Raw genomic sequence first — 16,882 nt, forward strand, 5'->3', positions numbered from 1 at the left:
CCCATCTCCGTCCCTATCCCCACGCTGGCCTCTCGCACCCGGTTCACCCACTTCCGCTAACACTTCATCAAACCCCGCAAAGTCAAATTCTTCAGGCATTTCCCCAATGTCATCAATGTCTTCATCAACTTCAACCTCTCTCTGTTGGTCTTCCTCGGCTGGCTGGCGTTGTGAAAGAAAGCGAGTGATGAGTGACTGCTGCCGGGCATTCACTCGCTCGTTGTACTGCCTCTGGTATTTTCTTGAAATAGATTCTGTAAATCCAATCATTTGCTCCCTTTCACCTGAGTCACTCTCAATGTCTTGGATCATCTCTTGAAGGCTGGTACAGACACCCAATAAGAGTGACAGCTTCTGTGTCGTCACTTTCCTCTGCTCAGTCTCCCCTACATCACTCGCTGCATCACCACTCTCACCACCTTCTTCATCCTCCTGGAGATCCTCGACGTCATTTGTGTTACGTTACCTTCTTGCATCAGTTTCTCTAAATCTTCCCGAGTCACTTCTTGAAATCCTGGGGCTGGGATACTGCAGATGGTTTCCAACACTTGGTTCATTAACTCTGCTGGCCGCTGTCTCTTCGTTTCGGCTGACTTGAGTTGTGGCAGGAGTGCCGACCAGGCATGCCTAACGGTTGCTTTTGTAGTATTTCCCCAGGCTTTTACAAAGAAATTTACTGCCTGGCGAATGTTATAATTTTTCCAGAAGGCAGTAACAGTCACTGTGGAGGTTGAAGGTATGCCAGGGGTTGCAGGTGGAGGAGTGGAGGCGGAGGCTGTGGGTGAGCCAGGCAGAGCAGCGGAGGCGGCGAAGGGAGGATCCTCCTCCTCCTCCTCCTCGCTACTGCTCACAGATTCAGCAATTTCCTTCACTTCTTCTTGCTTATCAGTTTCCTTCCTCATCTTGTCATGGACATGTTTGTAGTACAGCAACTTTACATTAGCTATGATTTCTTGGGCTAGTGGCTGTATTTTGGAGGTTGTATTTGGTGGTAGAAACACAACCTCGACGCTAGGGTGACGTCCCACTAGAAATCGGCATGACTGGGGGCATTGTCTAGAAAGAGCACCACTTTGAAGGCTACATTCTTCTTCTGGCAGTATTTTTTGGCATCCTTAACAAAACAATCATCAAATCACTTCTTTGATAACTCCGTGAACATGTAGCCTTTATTTGTCTTTTCCCAGTAGACATTCAGTTTGGACATATCACATCCCTTGTAAGATCTTGGTCTTTTATATTTGTAGATCACCAGAGGCTTCATGAGGTAGTCACTTGAAGCATTACAGGTTAGGAGGACACTAAAGCAATCCTATGCCATTTTCACACCTTTTGCCTGTTTTTCTTTCTTAGAGATAAATGTTGCTTTGGGAAATTTTTTCCAAAACAACCCGGTCTCGTCACAGTTAAAAATCTGATCCAGGGTGTAACTTCCCTCTTGAATGATTTGATTGGCAATTTCAGGGAAGGTATCTGCAGCCACTATGTCAGCAGACGAAGCCTCACCCTGATACTTTGCATACTTTGTGCCACTTCTAGCCTTAAACTTATGCAGCCACCCTACTGAGGCATCGAAAGGAGGGGGAGACTTAATGTTTTTATTTCCAGCTACAGCAGCATACAATACCCTTGCTTGATCTCGTATCTGAGGGCCGCTAACACTTGAACTGTCTTTCATTCTACAGTAAAAGTCCAAAAATCCGGATGCCAGAAATCCGGACCACCCGAGAATCCGGACTTTTCAAAAACGATTTTTTTTTTTAGCGGGCATTTGTGTGCATGTGCGCATGCGTGAGCGCCACAGCTGCACAGCGACAACAAGCGACCACGTGGTCGCCACTTTAAAATGGGCAATCAAACTGTGACAACATACCGTATATACTCGTCTATAACCCCCCCTCGTTATCAGTCGACCCTGATTTTTTGACCAAGAAATCGTTAATTTATGATATTCCTCGTTTATAGTTCCACCCACGTTTTTGAGGGTAATGGAACAACAAAACCACTAAAAACGCTCTACGTCCTATAAACTGAGGCTCGCCGTGCATGAAACACAAGTGCTGAAGGCAAATTGTTTACCATTTATTATTACGACACTTTACACTGAAACCTGGGTAGTTTCAACAAAAATATTGTATATTTCCATTCAAGTATTTATTCAAGTCAATTAGGAGGGAATATTATTGAAATACAACAGTTTTTAAACTAAACCATTCGAAAAGCGATTACGGTAACATCTTTTGAACGAAAGAAAGCGAAAGTCATTGTTTTCGTCATGATTTTATCCCACTTTCCACTGTAATACGTATGTAATTTCAGGAAAAATATTACATTTCCGTGAATGTATTATATCAAGCACAGTATGAATAGAATATCATTGTAATATATCAGAATTTTAACCGAAAACTATTAAAAAAACGAGTAACATCTCAAGAACATCGGAAGCTTAGGTAAAGTCTTTTGTTTTCGTCATGTATTCTATCCTATTTTACATTGAAATACGTCACGTTTCCACAAAACTACTATTTATCTCCGAGAATATATTCATTCAGGCGCAGTTTAGGTAAAATAGATGAGTGATGTAATAGTTTTTTAACTGAAAACGATTCGAAAAACACGTACCCTCTAGCCCTGTTCAAAGAGAGGACTGGGAGAAGCTGTTTGGTGCTGCAGACGATGACAAGGAAAATGATTTTGATGGATTTTAATGAAAATATTCAGAAATATGGTATTGTAGTATTTATTCAAGTCAATTAGGATAGAATATTATTGTAATACAACAGTTTTTGAACTGAAAACCATTCGAAAAGCGATTACGGTCACATCTTTTGAACGAAAGAAAGCGAAAGTCATTGTTTTCATCACGATTTTATCCCACTTTCCACTGTAATACGTACGTTCAGCAAAAATATTACATTTCCGTGAATGCATTATATCAAGCACAGTATGAATAGAATACCATTGTAATATAACAATATTTTGAGTCCTACTCTTTCCATTTACAGAGTACTGTACAAGCCCATAATAATGGCTCCTAAAGTAGATAAACTTCGTTGTGTGAATAGAAAGAAGAACACATTGAAATTGAGTGACAAACTTGAAATAATTAAGAAACTAGATCGTGGTGTGAGCAATACTGTTCTAATGGAAACATACGACATTGGAAAGTCTACAATTTATGATATATAAAAGGCAAACAATAAAATTTAGATTTCACAGTTTTTTCATTAAAACTGCTCGTTTTGATAAATGAAGCATGCTATATTTGCAAATGAATAAACTATCAAAATGTACCTGTTCATTTCTTCTTTATTCTTCATTAAATTTGAATTTTAAAAGTACTGCCTGAGAATCCGGAAAATCCGACATTCCGGACCGGCCCAATCCCCAAGCAGTCCGGATTTTTGGACTTCTACTGTACAAGCTAACCATTTCACAATAAAATGCTCTGTTATCACTAACAACCTGTTTCTATCACTTTTATCATTCATAGCTCGCCTCGCATTTCCATCACTACCGAAATATTTCTAAGCCAGCGCAATACTCTTCTTGGTATCCTCTAAGTTCCTCTTAATATTTCGCACTGTAGACTCAGGACAGTTCAATTTCCTCACAATATCAATGTTCCGTGCACCACTTTCAATGAGCTCAACAATCTGTTCTTTATCCTTGACCGAGTAGGCACACTTCTTGTGGCTTTGTCTCTTAGCTTTGGGGTCTTTTTTTCTCATTCACTTTAAAAGTTCCCGGGCATTCAGGCGGCAAATCACCCCCTCCACCACCTCCCCTAGCCCCCACAGGCAAAAACGCTGAAGCCATTATTGGCCACCGACCCTAGCAACCACTGGTTATAGAGGCGAAAATGTCACACGTGGGCGCAGCGCTGTATTCCACGGAGCGTGTGTGAGAGTGAGGCGGAGTGGACAACTACATCGTCAACATGGCGGCAAACAAACGCTATCATTGATGCGCTCGGATGCTTCCCGCGAAATCTCCGTTATTCAAGAGAATCCAGACGTAATTTTCGAAAATGGGTATCTATTGTAACTTACCATTATTGTCGAAAACGTTATTGTTGAAGTCGTTATTGGCGAGAACCCACTGTACAGTACTTAAATTTTTATCTCTTTGCAAAATTTATGATGTCTATATTCATATTATTCGCTGTCCTGCAAGGATTCCAGAAACGTAATTTATATTCTTTTATAAGAATTTTTTTTTTTAGCCTAAACCACCTTCAATCTTTCTGGAAGTGTGTAGAGGGAGGCGATGTATTATGACTGCTGGCGCCAGACCGCCGGCCAACCAAGGTTACTTAGTGGTATTCATTTATCTGTCATGTAGAGGAGTTTTGAGTTTTTCTCTTCTAAAATCTCAATGAATGTGACTTATAGTACAGTAATGCATACAAGCACCTCACCAGGCATCACGCAAGGAGTTTTGAATTTATGTATATGTAATGTATTTCATGGGGCAAAGGGAGGCTCAGGAACGTAACTCCCATATTTTATGCATGTTTTGTATAACATCGTGTTTTCAGGAACATAACCCCGACGTTAATCGAGGACTTACTGTACAGTATTTTTTGTTTAACTTATTTACTGGTATTATTTTTATTTATTCCTCACATTTACTGGTAGTGAATATTATTTTAAGAAAACTATGGCTGTAGGAGGAAAATACACACACTAGTTTTTTTCCTAAATACTCCCTGCTGGAATGGGGTGAGTCTTATATGGCTGTGCATCTTATAAGCTGTAAAATACAGTATTTGTGAAAAGATACCTTTTATATTTCACAATAATTACTGAACCAGTTACATAAGATAAGTGTGCATTTGCTGCTTTTTGACAAAGTAGAAATGCCTGGTACAGTTACCTCCACATAAATGTACCACAGACTGGGAATGTGTGAGGGCTCGGGTATGAGATATGGTAACGCAGCTCTGAAGTCGGGGCTGAATGAGTGAGCTAGAAACAGTGAAATTACCCAATTTGTGCGGCTACACATCAATACTGAAGTACAGTATACTTATTACATGGATTTATTTGTTTATGTTACGCAGCACTGTTGTGTAGCCATGGCTGAGTGACTAGGATTGAACTACTGGGACCCAGCAAACAGGGTAATACCCATGATTATGGTGCTGCGTTGCCACATCTCGTATCTATATCTTCACGCTGTTTCAGATCGTGGTTCAGTCATGTGGCAGCAACTGTACATGTTATGAGTCATCAAGGTCTTTTTGAGTCATGGTCATATTTTTAACTTATACTGTATATCTAATTCCCTCTACTGTACAAGTATTAATTATTGTAATTGAATATGTATATATATATACTGTATATTGTATTTAATCAAACCTGAAACATTATTTTAAGTAATATTGTTAATAAATATGTCTTCTTCCATGTGTTCATATCCTGTACAATATACACATGTAAGAATGTCATTTGTCAGAGAGAGATCACACACATATGGTTCAGCACCAACTCTTGTAAGGATATTTTATGATTGTCAGTACTGTACTGAGTTAAGACATAATGACTGCACTATGAAATAGGAGGAATTAAATCAGAAAGACACAGGAACACAATGATTTCTGGAGGATTAAAGTTACTCAGTAATGTTTTTACATGTATGTCTTGTAGTAATATTGTATTTCACTTTTCCAGTTACTTTAGATCATGTAATAACTTAAAATAGGCTTTATTTATCGAAAAGGACAAAACAGAATCATGACCCATGATCTTCCCCTGTGTTGGGCCTGTATTCTTGCCTGTTGTCTGTCCATAACACTTCCCTGCATGGCCAATATAGAAAATTGTACTATATTTTCACAGTTGCACAATTGATGTGCCATTTTATCTGCGAGCTGTGGATGAAAGGCGATGATAGGTTATGTATTGGTGTAAGTGCAGTAACATTCCTAATGCTGACTCTGATCATTGTAATGGTAAGTTTCCATTATGGAAGTCAGGTCAGTGTTTTTAATTCTTATGTTGACATAAAAGCACATACAGTTCGTACAATTGTATGATATGCAAAACCACATATAATTTCTGATCATGTGTTGGCCTGTTTCCATTCTAGTTAAGTATATGAATTCTGTGTAAGTCCGTTATAGGATAAGCACATATAGTAAACCGGGTATTATATTCCATTCAGTTTGTCACGTACTGTATTTTAATTTTACATTGACAATTTCTTGGACTCAAGTTATCCCCTTTATAACATCATCATAGTAACTAGTGTATCTGAACAAAGATTGAAGAAATTTTATCACAAAAAGTAAAGTAGGACACGATCTCTACTTCTTTGAAAATTATAACTTGGATATTACGATCTGACAAGTTGTAACAATGGTGAAATTTTTAATAAACAGTTTGTTAATTGGAATGTCTCTCACTTGAACCATCATATTGTATAGATAATTATGCATGACATTTGATATATGTTGTACAGTGACCCCTACAAAATTTCCAACTTGTACACAGATCCATGTACAGTACTGTACTGTATACTTGTAACTCAAACAGGCAATTTTGGGGGAAAAGATGTGCTGCTAGATCTTGTGAACTGACAGGTAGATATTTGGTGTCTTATTGAGGAAGGGAAATACTAATGCATGAATGACAATTTATGAAGAGAGAATGTGAGGCACAAATGCTAGACTAGCGGCTCTTAATCTTTTCAGCATTGTGCCCCCTTTAATAGTTGGTCCTCATCTTGACGCCCCCCTCCTTCTTCCAACCAATAAAAAAAAAATCCTTCTAAAGGACCGATATTAAAAAGGATAATTAAAAAATGTGTGCGTGTTTTTTACTCGTATTATTATGCAAAGAAATCTGTAGAGTATAATCAACCCGCAAATACACGACACATTTAATGAGGTACTTGTTACTGCTTCTTAGCTACCAGATCCTGAATGCATGGCCATGTGCCAGAAAGAGCACAACGCAGGACCCCTTCAACATTCAGCTTGTTTCTGTATTGGTCTTGACAGCGACGAGCACGGAAAATGTAGCCTCACAAAGATACTTGGATCCGAACTTAGTCAGAATTCGAACAGCTTGACGTGAGATCGGGGTAAACGGAGGTACTTGACCCAGAACATCTCTAGATCCAGATTTTCGAAGGCGTCCTCAGCCGAGGAGTTGAACTTCATTTCATGGAAAGGAATTCCTCCTGGACTTCATCCGAAACATCAGCTACATCTTAGTGGAATGGGTTCCTGTGAATTTCCAGGCCTTGCACTTTTTATCTATATCCGGAAAGTAGTGGATGAATTCTAATTTCAACGCAGTTACAGTAGATGAGCGATTACCTGTTATTTTTTTATTTGGAATCGAGCTGACTATGTTGGAGAGCGGAATCCAAGTTTGCAAAACTGACTGTTTCTATCCTCAATTCGACATTTCCAGAGGTCGAGTTTGGCCAAGAAGGCTCGAACGGCGTCGTACTGCATTACGTTGTTGATGTTCTTCCCTTGCAGTTTTAGGTTGATGGCCTTCAGTGCTTCGAAGATGTCCACAAAGTAAGCTAAAGCCGGCTGAAATTCTTCAAAATGGAATTTCTCGTGGAATTTTGTTTTTTTGCTGCAACTCTAGAAATGTTTCCACTTCTTCTCGCAGTTCGTAAAGCCACCCAAGCATGTTTCCCTTTGAAAACCATCGTACATTTGTATGGGAAAGCAAGGCTTGATGGTCAGATTCCATGTCTTTACACAGTTGTTTGATAATGCGACTGTTTAAGGCTCCAGCTTTGATGAAGTTAACTACCTTGATGGTCAGGTTTAGGACATCCCTCATTTCAGCAGGTAGAGTTTTGGATGCTAAGGCATCACAATGAATGACACAGTGCGTACCAATAGCAGAGGGATTTCTTTCTTTCACCTTAATGAAACCCGATTGTGAACCAACCATGGCAGGAGCTACGTCTGTACAAACCCCATCCAGCAAGTCTCACGAAAGTTGATTTTCCTCGAAGTTCGATACCAAGTTGGAATAAATCTATTGCTGTCATAGAAGTTTCCAGGGAATGACAGAACAGCATTTCCTCTTTGATGCTGTTGTCTGACATGAAACGAGCATACATCAGCAGTAACACCGAGCAGTGTCAGTCATTTTGTCACACTTGATGGCAAAGACAGGAGAGGCCCTTATCTGGTCAATAACTTGATCTTTGATATCTTGAGACATGTCATCGATCGTCCCCTTGATGGTGTTGTTTGATAGATATGCGAGAGCTTGTTCGCACTATCCTTCCCCAGCATGAGCTCTGCTGCCCACAATAGACTCGGTTTTATGAGTCTCTCCGATGGTATGGCTCTTCTTGTTCTTTGCTATCAACAGAGCAATCTCGTAGGAAGCCTCAACAATCTTTGGAGTCTAATGTCGAAAAGCTCCACTGCTGTCCATCTTAGTTCACTTCAAGGACCCCTTTCTTGCCTCAAAGAACGCCTTAGGTTTGTTGGCCAATTCAGGATGGGTTGTCGTCAGGTGACATTCCAAGCTTGTGGGCCTCATGCCATCATTACTCAGAGTCTTGTAGGATATCACACATGTCCCTTTTGGAGGGACACGAATCCAAACTGAATGTAATCGTCAAGGTACTTCCGTTTTTTCGCACTCATTCCGAATGACTTGGTTTGCAGTGGCTGCCTCAAATCTGGTGGAAGGTAAAGAAGACGTGCAAGTCGAGATTTGAATATGACATTAAAAGACCAAACATTCAATTTCCATTAAATACTGTGAAAGCAAAAACATCACATGATAAACACCACCACATGGTCAAGAACACTACCATATGGTCATAAATTATATTCGACAGTCAAAACTTGTAAACGTCAGTCAGAGCAGCCCATGCGTGTTCACAATTCCCTTTTGATTTGGCAAATTTCATTCTCGTTATGAAAAATGAAACACTTTGCATTGTTTTCACTTTACTTGAGCAATTATCATTATTGTTAACTTCAGTTAAACATATCTACTACGCTAAAACATACCTCAACTGAAGAAAGGAATGCGTGAGTGTGAGGGGATGTTGTCACGGGTGAGAGTGGCGGGCGACTGACACTGACACGAAGCCATTGCAGTTTGGAATTTTTAAATTAAATGCAAAATGGAAGGACACACTTGTGTATTGGCAGGTAACGGGAGACAGAATCTATTCCAAACCTAAACAGTTCTTGTTCAGACAATTCCATATTTTTTTTTCCTCCCCCCCGTTAAGAACCGCTGATTTAGACAATATGTCTTGATTGGCTTAGTAATTTTGCGGGCTGAGAGTGTACAGTATTTACATTACCCATGTAAAATGTACTTTTTGAATGATTTTCAGTCTGCTGTCTTAACACACATGTATGTTCAGGAAGATTTTATTTATTTTTTTCCCTGAATGGTTTCAACAAGTAATAAATGTGTGTTAAAACTTGGGTTAATTTTTACCACAACTGTGCACATAGATGGGTACATCATTCTATGACCTTTACTAACCTTAAGCTAGTACAGTACGTCCAAACTAGTATCAGGCAAAATTGTATCCTTCTAATATATATCTTTCAAGAAATGCATATTAAATTTGGTCATCTTGACTGGTAGCGATCGGACAAAATTTGGCCTGTACCTGATGGACTACCTGTACAGTATACTGTACTTTACCAGTAAATTTTGATCATGTGAGGAATAGACAAATATAATACCTTGTGGTTATCAGCATAATACCAATAAAAAAAAAATAAAAAAAACACTGTATTGCCATTTGGCTGCTGGACGAAGAAATTTGTCAATTGTTTCACTACACACAGGAGACAGTTCAGAACAGTCGAGATCCCTCATACCCCCCTCAACCACTCGGCATGAACTCTTGACACGTGAAGAAAGTTAATTCCCTTTTATGTTTTTGACCTTATGATAATTTTTTCTTCACATTCTGTATGTAAGATTGTGTGTATGTAACTGAGTAAAAGAAAAATGAAAAGTTACATAAACTACCTGAAATAATGAGTTGAAAAGTAACCACAGCATACTCACAACTCGTTAAGGTTAGCCTACAGCAAGCATGTCCCGGGTAGCTATAGTTCACTGTAAGTGACCCACAGAAATTCGTGAATTTTAACCCCTCAAAGTTATTATGCGTATATTGTTAGCCGCCTTACTTTTTGCATAAAAACTCCAATTGTACTCAAGTATATATGATAAATAAAGATAAAGATAGAAGCACTGACCACTAGAAGCAAGCTGTGGCTACAATGTTATTGAGTATCGCAGCAACAGTGATGCCGCACTGGACAGCGAGCCAAGTGACGGTTTCACAAATTATAACCAAAGCTGCCAGATACAAATACAGTACAGTAGGATCTCAAATTTAGCGAGTTTTAGATTCGCAATTCATATTTTTCGTGTCACTTTTAAAATTTCCAGCCTCTCACGAATAGCGATTTTCATTACCAGTTTTGCGAGTCATTGGAGAGTGGGCAGCATGCATTGTCAAGGTCTTTTGTTATCTGTCGACCCGCTGAGTGTACAGTATTTTGTTTACGGCAGTTAGTTTGAAAGAGCGAGCAGTGCAGTTACCTTGGATTATATAACCCATTGTTCTTACGTTTCGTGAGATTCTTGTTTAACGATTAACAATTCTGGTGCATTAGCAATTCTTGTGTATTAGCGATTCTTGTGTATTAACGATGAGTGAAGTGCATAACGTAAATGTCGGGAGCGGTTCTGGTGATAATGATGGCCATAGAGAAGGTCAACAAGGAAAACCCCAAGCCAACGTGACTACCGTAAGGGGGTCAAGAAGAGGAAATACACCCTTGAAATGAAACGAGAGATGCTTGAAATGATCAAAAGTGGTGCTCGTACCCGTGAAATCATGTGTAGGTTTATCTGCCCCAAATCAATCATACGTTCCCTTAAGAAAAACAAGGAAGCCTTAACTGCTTCTGTGTATGTATTCTCAAGATTTTCTAGTAACAGGACGTTCTCAGATACTTCACAACGAAACCTACTGCTTGTTATCACAGAACATTACCTTCACAAGTGGGTGGAAAGAAGAACGTGAGCAAGGCGACCTGTCTGGGTCACAGATAAGACATCAAGCACGTGTTTATTATGCTGCAGTTGTACAGAAGAAACGCGTTAACTCTACACCACCGTTCAATGCCTCTGTTGGTAGGTTGGCTACCTTTAAGAAGTGTTATGAAGTCAAGTTTGCCCACTACAATGGGGAGAGTGCATCGGCTGATGTCATAGTAGCAGAAAAATATCTACCTGTCTTTCAAGCTCTTGTGAAAGAGGGTGGTCATTGCCAAGACCAGATCTTCAATTGTGAGGAAACGGGCATTTTCTGGAAGCGCTCACCTAAGACCACCTTCATTGCCAATGATGAAAAACAAGCAAGGGGTGTAAAGACTTCAAAGGACAGGATTACAGTTTTATTCACAGTTAATGCAAGCGGAAATTTCTTGATGAAACCCCTGGTTGTTAACCGTGCTGCCCATCCTAGAGCCTACTGTCATGCCAATATGTCGCAGCTCAATGTTTATTGGACGTTTAATAAGAAAGCTTGGGTTACAGAGTCTCTTTGCACCAATTGATTTGATAAGCACTTTGTTCCTGATGCCCAACAGTACTGCCGGTGGAAGAACATTGACTTCAATGTGATCGTGGTGATGGATAATGCTCCTGAACACACTTAGGTTTCTAATTGGACGCCACCCTAATGTACAGGTTATCTTCCTGCTTACACCACATCGCTTCTGCAGCCATTTGACCACGAATTCATCAGTAATGTTAAACTGTTCTACTAACAGTCTCACTATAAATACTTTCGTCAGCAGACAGACTCATTACTTGAGTTACAACAAGTCGAGCCAGAACTCTGACAGTGACCAGGCTCTACCAGCTAACCAGGAGGAGGAGAAGATGGCAGACGACCAAACTCCTACCACCTCACCATCCCGCAACCGTGAAGTGTTATCAGTTTGTGAATTTTGTTAGAAATATAATATTAAAAATGCAGTGGACAAACTTTTTGAGGCATGGTGTAAGGTTAATGTTGCAACAGTGCTACATGCATGGAAGCCTTTGTTCGTTAACTCAGGGGGAGTGGGGCAGAGCAGACCGAGGCAAGCGGGGAGAGGCAGTCCGTGGCGGCAACACAAATGGACACAGTGGAGGCAGCGTGGTCAGTCCCAGCACTGGGAATTTCGGATGTTCAGGTTGAAGATTTGCAAGGAATCGTTGGTCAACATCAGCAGCAACCGACAATTGAAGAAATGTTGAAGGAGGATGAAGAACAAGAAGAACAGCAACCAACACAAGCCTGGTGAACCTACAACAGGCCAGCTGACTGAGTTGCTCACAACCATCACATGTCTCAGTGAACAGCTAGAAGAAAACAATACCAGGCCTAATCCTCGGAACCTTATCGCTACTGCCCTTGATAAGGTTATGGAGGAATATAAGGCCTTGTACATGTCCCGTGTTAATGCTCGTCAGCAGGCCCTTATTACTCGGTACCTGTGCAAGGCCCAGCCTGTTAATGCCTTGGCAAACATCGCTTTAGATGATGGCATCACTGATGATGTTATTGAAGTGTTGGGTGACATATTGGTGGAAGAGCTACCTCAATACTTTGAGAGATTTGTTGCTGAGGTTAGAGGAGGTGTAGAGGATGGAGCAGGGAGGAGGCAGTAACCAGCCCTCCCTGCCTTGGAACCCATCAACCAGCCCTGTTAGGCATTTCACTGACTCCATCAAAGTAAGTTATTCTACAGTATGAGTGTATATAAATACAGATACTCCTCGACTTACGACCTACTCGACATACGACCACCCGCACATACGACCACCGCAGTCGGTACCAAAATTTTTTCAAATAACGCGCGTATTTTCTAGGAACGAAACATTTCCATCCCGGACGAGAGCGTCGCGTGGGCTGGGTCGTCTCATGGCATACAGCATCCACACCATAGAGCGCTCAGTTGGTGTTTGGCTGTCATTGTTGTCGGTAGTGATCTCGCTGTGTACTGACAATATTTTCGTTTCTAATTCACTTTAGAATAACTGGCAAGCGTAAAAGCGAGAGTTCTGGCGGTGCTCAGAAGAAAAGGAGACAGTCAATTACTTTTGAGATGAAAATGAAAATAATAATGCAATATGAAAATGGAAAAACGGTAGCAACCATTTCAAGCAACCTAGGCTTCTCTCACTCAACCATATAGACAATTTTGAAGGACAAGGAACGAATTCGTGAGGTAGTGAAAGGATCAGTACCTATAAAGGGAACAATAATAACGAAAAAAAGACAAGGTCCTCTTCATGAGATGGAAAAATTACTTGTCATGTGGATGGAAGATCAGATACAAAAGCGTGTACCCTTAAGCCTTCTAACCATACAGGCTAAGGCAAGAAGCCTTTTTGAAAGCCTGAAGGAGCAGGCAGGAGATGAGTGCGACCAAAACTTCACAGCAAGGTTTAAGAACCGTTACAGTTTGCATAGTGTAAAGGTGAGTGGAGAGGCAGCAAGTGCTGATGTGGGTGCTGCCGAAGCTTTAAGGAGGAGCTAGATCATGTCATCGTGGAGGGAAATTATTTGGCTGAGCAAATATTTAATGTGGATGAAACTGGCTTATTCTGGAAGCGCATGCCAGAATGGACATACATTCACAAAGAGGAGAAAACCATGATATATCATTCAGAAAACCCAAGGGCTTTTAAACATGTCAGCAAGCACACACTGCCAGTGTTTTATCGCAGTAATAAGAAAGCATGGATGACCCTAGTACTGTTTGAGGACTGATTCCTGAGTTGTTTCATTCCACGAGCCATGGAGTATTGTCTGCAACAAGGAGTTGCTTTCAAGATTTTATTAATTTTAGATAATGCTCTGGGACACCCACCACACCTGGATGACCTGCACCCTGATATTAAGGTAGTTTACATTCCACCTAACACTACCACTATCATCCAACCCATGGATCAAGGTGCTATTGCTTCTTTTAAAGCGTATTATTTACATACGACCTTCACTCAGGCTGTTGCTGCTACTGAAGGTGAGAAAATGCTCAGAGAGTTTTGGAAGGACTACAACATTTTACAATGTACAAATAACATAGCTGCAGCATGGGATGAGGTTACAGGTCAGTGCATGAATGGAATATGGAAGGTCCTGAAAAGATATGTGAATAGTTTCAAAGGATTTAATGAAGATGAGGCAATTTCTGAGATTAGTAACAAGATAGTGGAGTTGGGTAAACAGCTGGAGTTAGAAATTGATAATGAAGATATTGAGCAGTTGGTTGAGAGTGCAGCAGCAGAGCTAAGTAATGAGGATCTTATTGAACTGGATGCACAGAAAATTGCAGAGGAAGAAGAGAGTAAAAATGTAGAAGAACCTGCACCCCCCAAAAAATTTTCAATGAAACAAATGGCAAAGGCATTTGCTACTATTAATAAGGGGATGCAAATGTTTGACGAAATGGATCAAAATGTTGAGCGTTTTGCAAAAGTTGACAGAATGATCCAAGATGCACTTGCTTGCGACAGGGAAATTTACAATGAAAAGAAAAGGCAAATTGTGCAGTCTAAATTGGACATATATTTTAAGAAGTCCCTCACTGCTGTCTCCTCACGTCCCACCAGTGCTGCCTCTTCACTCACTTAAGATGATCCAATACCTTCAACAAGCAAGTATCCCCTGTATGTTAACCTGTCTGAAGAAAGCGACATTGATGACCCACCCAGCCCTGTCTCCTCTGCTTCATCCAATTAATGTAGTCTCCATGTACAGTATAATTAAAAAATTGTTGAGGCCCTGTGTGCATTCAGCTGACTACATAAAAGGTAAGTGCACAGTAACACTTGATTCATTGTTCATTTTTTATTACCTTTACTGTACTGTATCTCATTTTAGATTTTCTATGTATTATTTTTGCATTTTTGACTTACGACCAATTCGACTTACGACCTGGATTTGGGTCCCTAACCCCGTCGTAAGTCAGGGAAAGACTGTATTGTTATCAACAATGTGTACAATATAATATATATGAATACATTACAGTAATGTCATTTTCTTGGTGGGTTGTAGTCGCGAAACATGAGATCCTACTGTACAGTAATATCTCCATTAGGTGGAATCCCTCAAACCCAGAACTCTCCGATAGTCGGAATTTAAATTTTTTAGAAAATCGTTCCCAAAGCCGGAATTTTCCAGGATGGGGGGAGTTTTTTTCTGGGTTTGAGAGATGAAAATTAGGCATATTTTCTGGAAATTCAGATAAATTTTTTTCGGTACCCTGTATCTGGAAAATTCTGGGGATGGGGGATTTTTTCCGTGTTTGAGAGTCGTCTCGTTTTCCGGAAATCTCTCATTCCCGGAAATGCTCCGTACCATTTGTTCCGGCTAACAGAGATATCACTAGTGCCATACCATCAAAGTTGCCGAACTATTGGATCCCAAACTACTGAGGTTCAGCCTGTACCAAGTTTGTTGTAAGTACAGTACAGTCAGTCCCCGACTTACGACGGGGTTAGGGACCGACGACCAGGTTTTAAGTCGAAAATGCGAAAATAATACATAGAAAATCTAAAATAAAATACAGTACAGTAAAAGTAATCGATAATGAAAAATTAATAAAGTTTTAATGTAGTCAGCTGAATGCACACGGGGCTTCAATAATTTTTTAATTAAACATGGAGACTACAGCTCCTCCCCGACTTATGACATACTCGACTTACGACCACTCATACTTACGACCTGCCTCAGTCGTACCAAAATTTTGTCAACTTACGTATTTTCGAGTCCCAACGTCAGTACACGGAGAAATTTTCGTTTGTAATTCACTTTAAAGTGGCTGGCAAGTTAAAATTGATACAGGTGATACAGATGAGGGCCAATAATCTGCCCTCTGCCTCGGAACCAACCCCCCATCCCCGTGTGCCCAGCCATCTCTTCTACTAACGTAAGTGTTAAAAAACCTAATATTATTGATATTTCTCTTAGATATTAATTATGTGTGCATACCATCATAAAATTAAGATGTTATATTTACTACAACGTACGTATTGTGTCGGAAAAAGGGTAGTCTGGGGGTCGGCCCAGTCTCTATTTCAATTAATCCCATATGATCTGTTATTTCGTTTACGCGTTTCTCCTTTTACGCGGACCTCCACGGTCTGCGTAAAACGAGCTGACTGAGTTGAAATCAGAATTCATCCACTACTTTCCGGATATAGATGAAAAGTGCAAGGCCAGGAAATTCATCAGGAACCCATTCCACTAAGACGTAGCTGATGTTTCAGATGAAGTCCAGGAGTTCCTTTCCTTGAATGAAGTTCAACTCCTCGGCTGAGGACGCCTTCGAAAATCTGGATCTAGAGACGTTCTGGGTTAAGTACCTTCCTGTTTACCTCCTGATCTCACGTCAAGCTGCTCGGATCCACGTATCTTTGAGAGGCTGCATTTTCTGCGCTCGTCGCTGTCAAGACCAAATCAGAAAAAACTGAACGTTGAAGGGGATCTTCATTGTGCTTTCTCTGGCACACGGCCACGCATTCAGGATCTGGTAGCTAAGAAGTAGTGTCAAGTATCTCACTGAATGTGTCGTGTATTTGCAAGCTGATTATACTATACAGACTTCCTTGCATAATAAAATGAAAAAATGCACACACATTTCTCAGTTCTCCTTTTTAATATAGGTCCTTTTAATTTTTTTTTTTTTTAGTTAGGTGATGAAGACCAACTACTAAAGGGGGCACGATGCTGAAAAGGTTAAGAACCGCTGAATCTAAACGAATTCAATTCTTGCACTTCCTAACAGTAATAAAATACTATTTTGTATCAGGAATGCTGTATTATGACCCACTAGCACCAGAAA

General features: G+C 40.3%; 2 protein-coding genes across 2 annotated transcripts in view; both read right to left on the reverse strand.

Annotated features, from left to right (window-relative positions):
- Positions 1-7,357: 7,357 nt before the first annotated feature.
- Positions 7,358-8,097, reverse strand: LOC121872845 (zinc finger BED domain-containing protein 5-like). Its single transcript, XM_042375895.1, has 3 exons — positions 7,950-8,097; positions 7,680-7,834; positions 7,358-7,552 (listed from the first exon to the last, which is right to left on the reverse strand). The coding sequence occupies exons 1-3, from the start codon at positions 8,095-8,097 to the stop codon at positions 7,358-7,360; spliced, it is 498 nt and encodes a 165-aa protein (XP_042231829.1).
- Positions 8,098-8,651: 554 nt separating this feature from the next.
- The window catches only part of LOC121872987 (FACT complex subunit Ssrp1-like), a 42,028-nt gene continuing 33,797 nt past the window's right edge, over positions 8,652-16,882 (reverse strand). The window contains exon 15 of the mRNA XM_042376189.1: positions 8,652-8,670. The gene's annotated coding sequence lies outside the window, so the exon portion shown is untranslated. The remainder of the gene's footprint in view (positions 8,671-16,882) is intronic.

The sequence above is a fragment of the Homarus americanus genome, unplaced genomic scaffold, assembly GCF_018991925.1.
Source record: "Homarus americanus isolate GMGI-L3 unplaced genomic scaffold, GMGI_Hamer_2.0 scaffold11022, whole genome shotgun sequence".
Lineage (NCBI taxonomy): Eukaryota > Metazoa > Arthropoda > Malacostraca > Decapoda > Nephropidae > Homarus > Homarus americanus.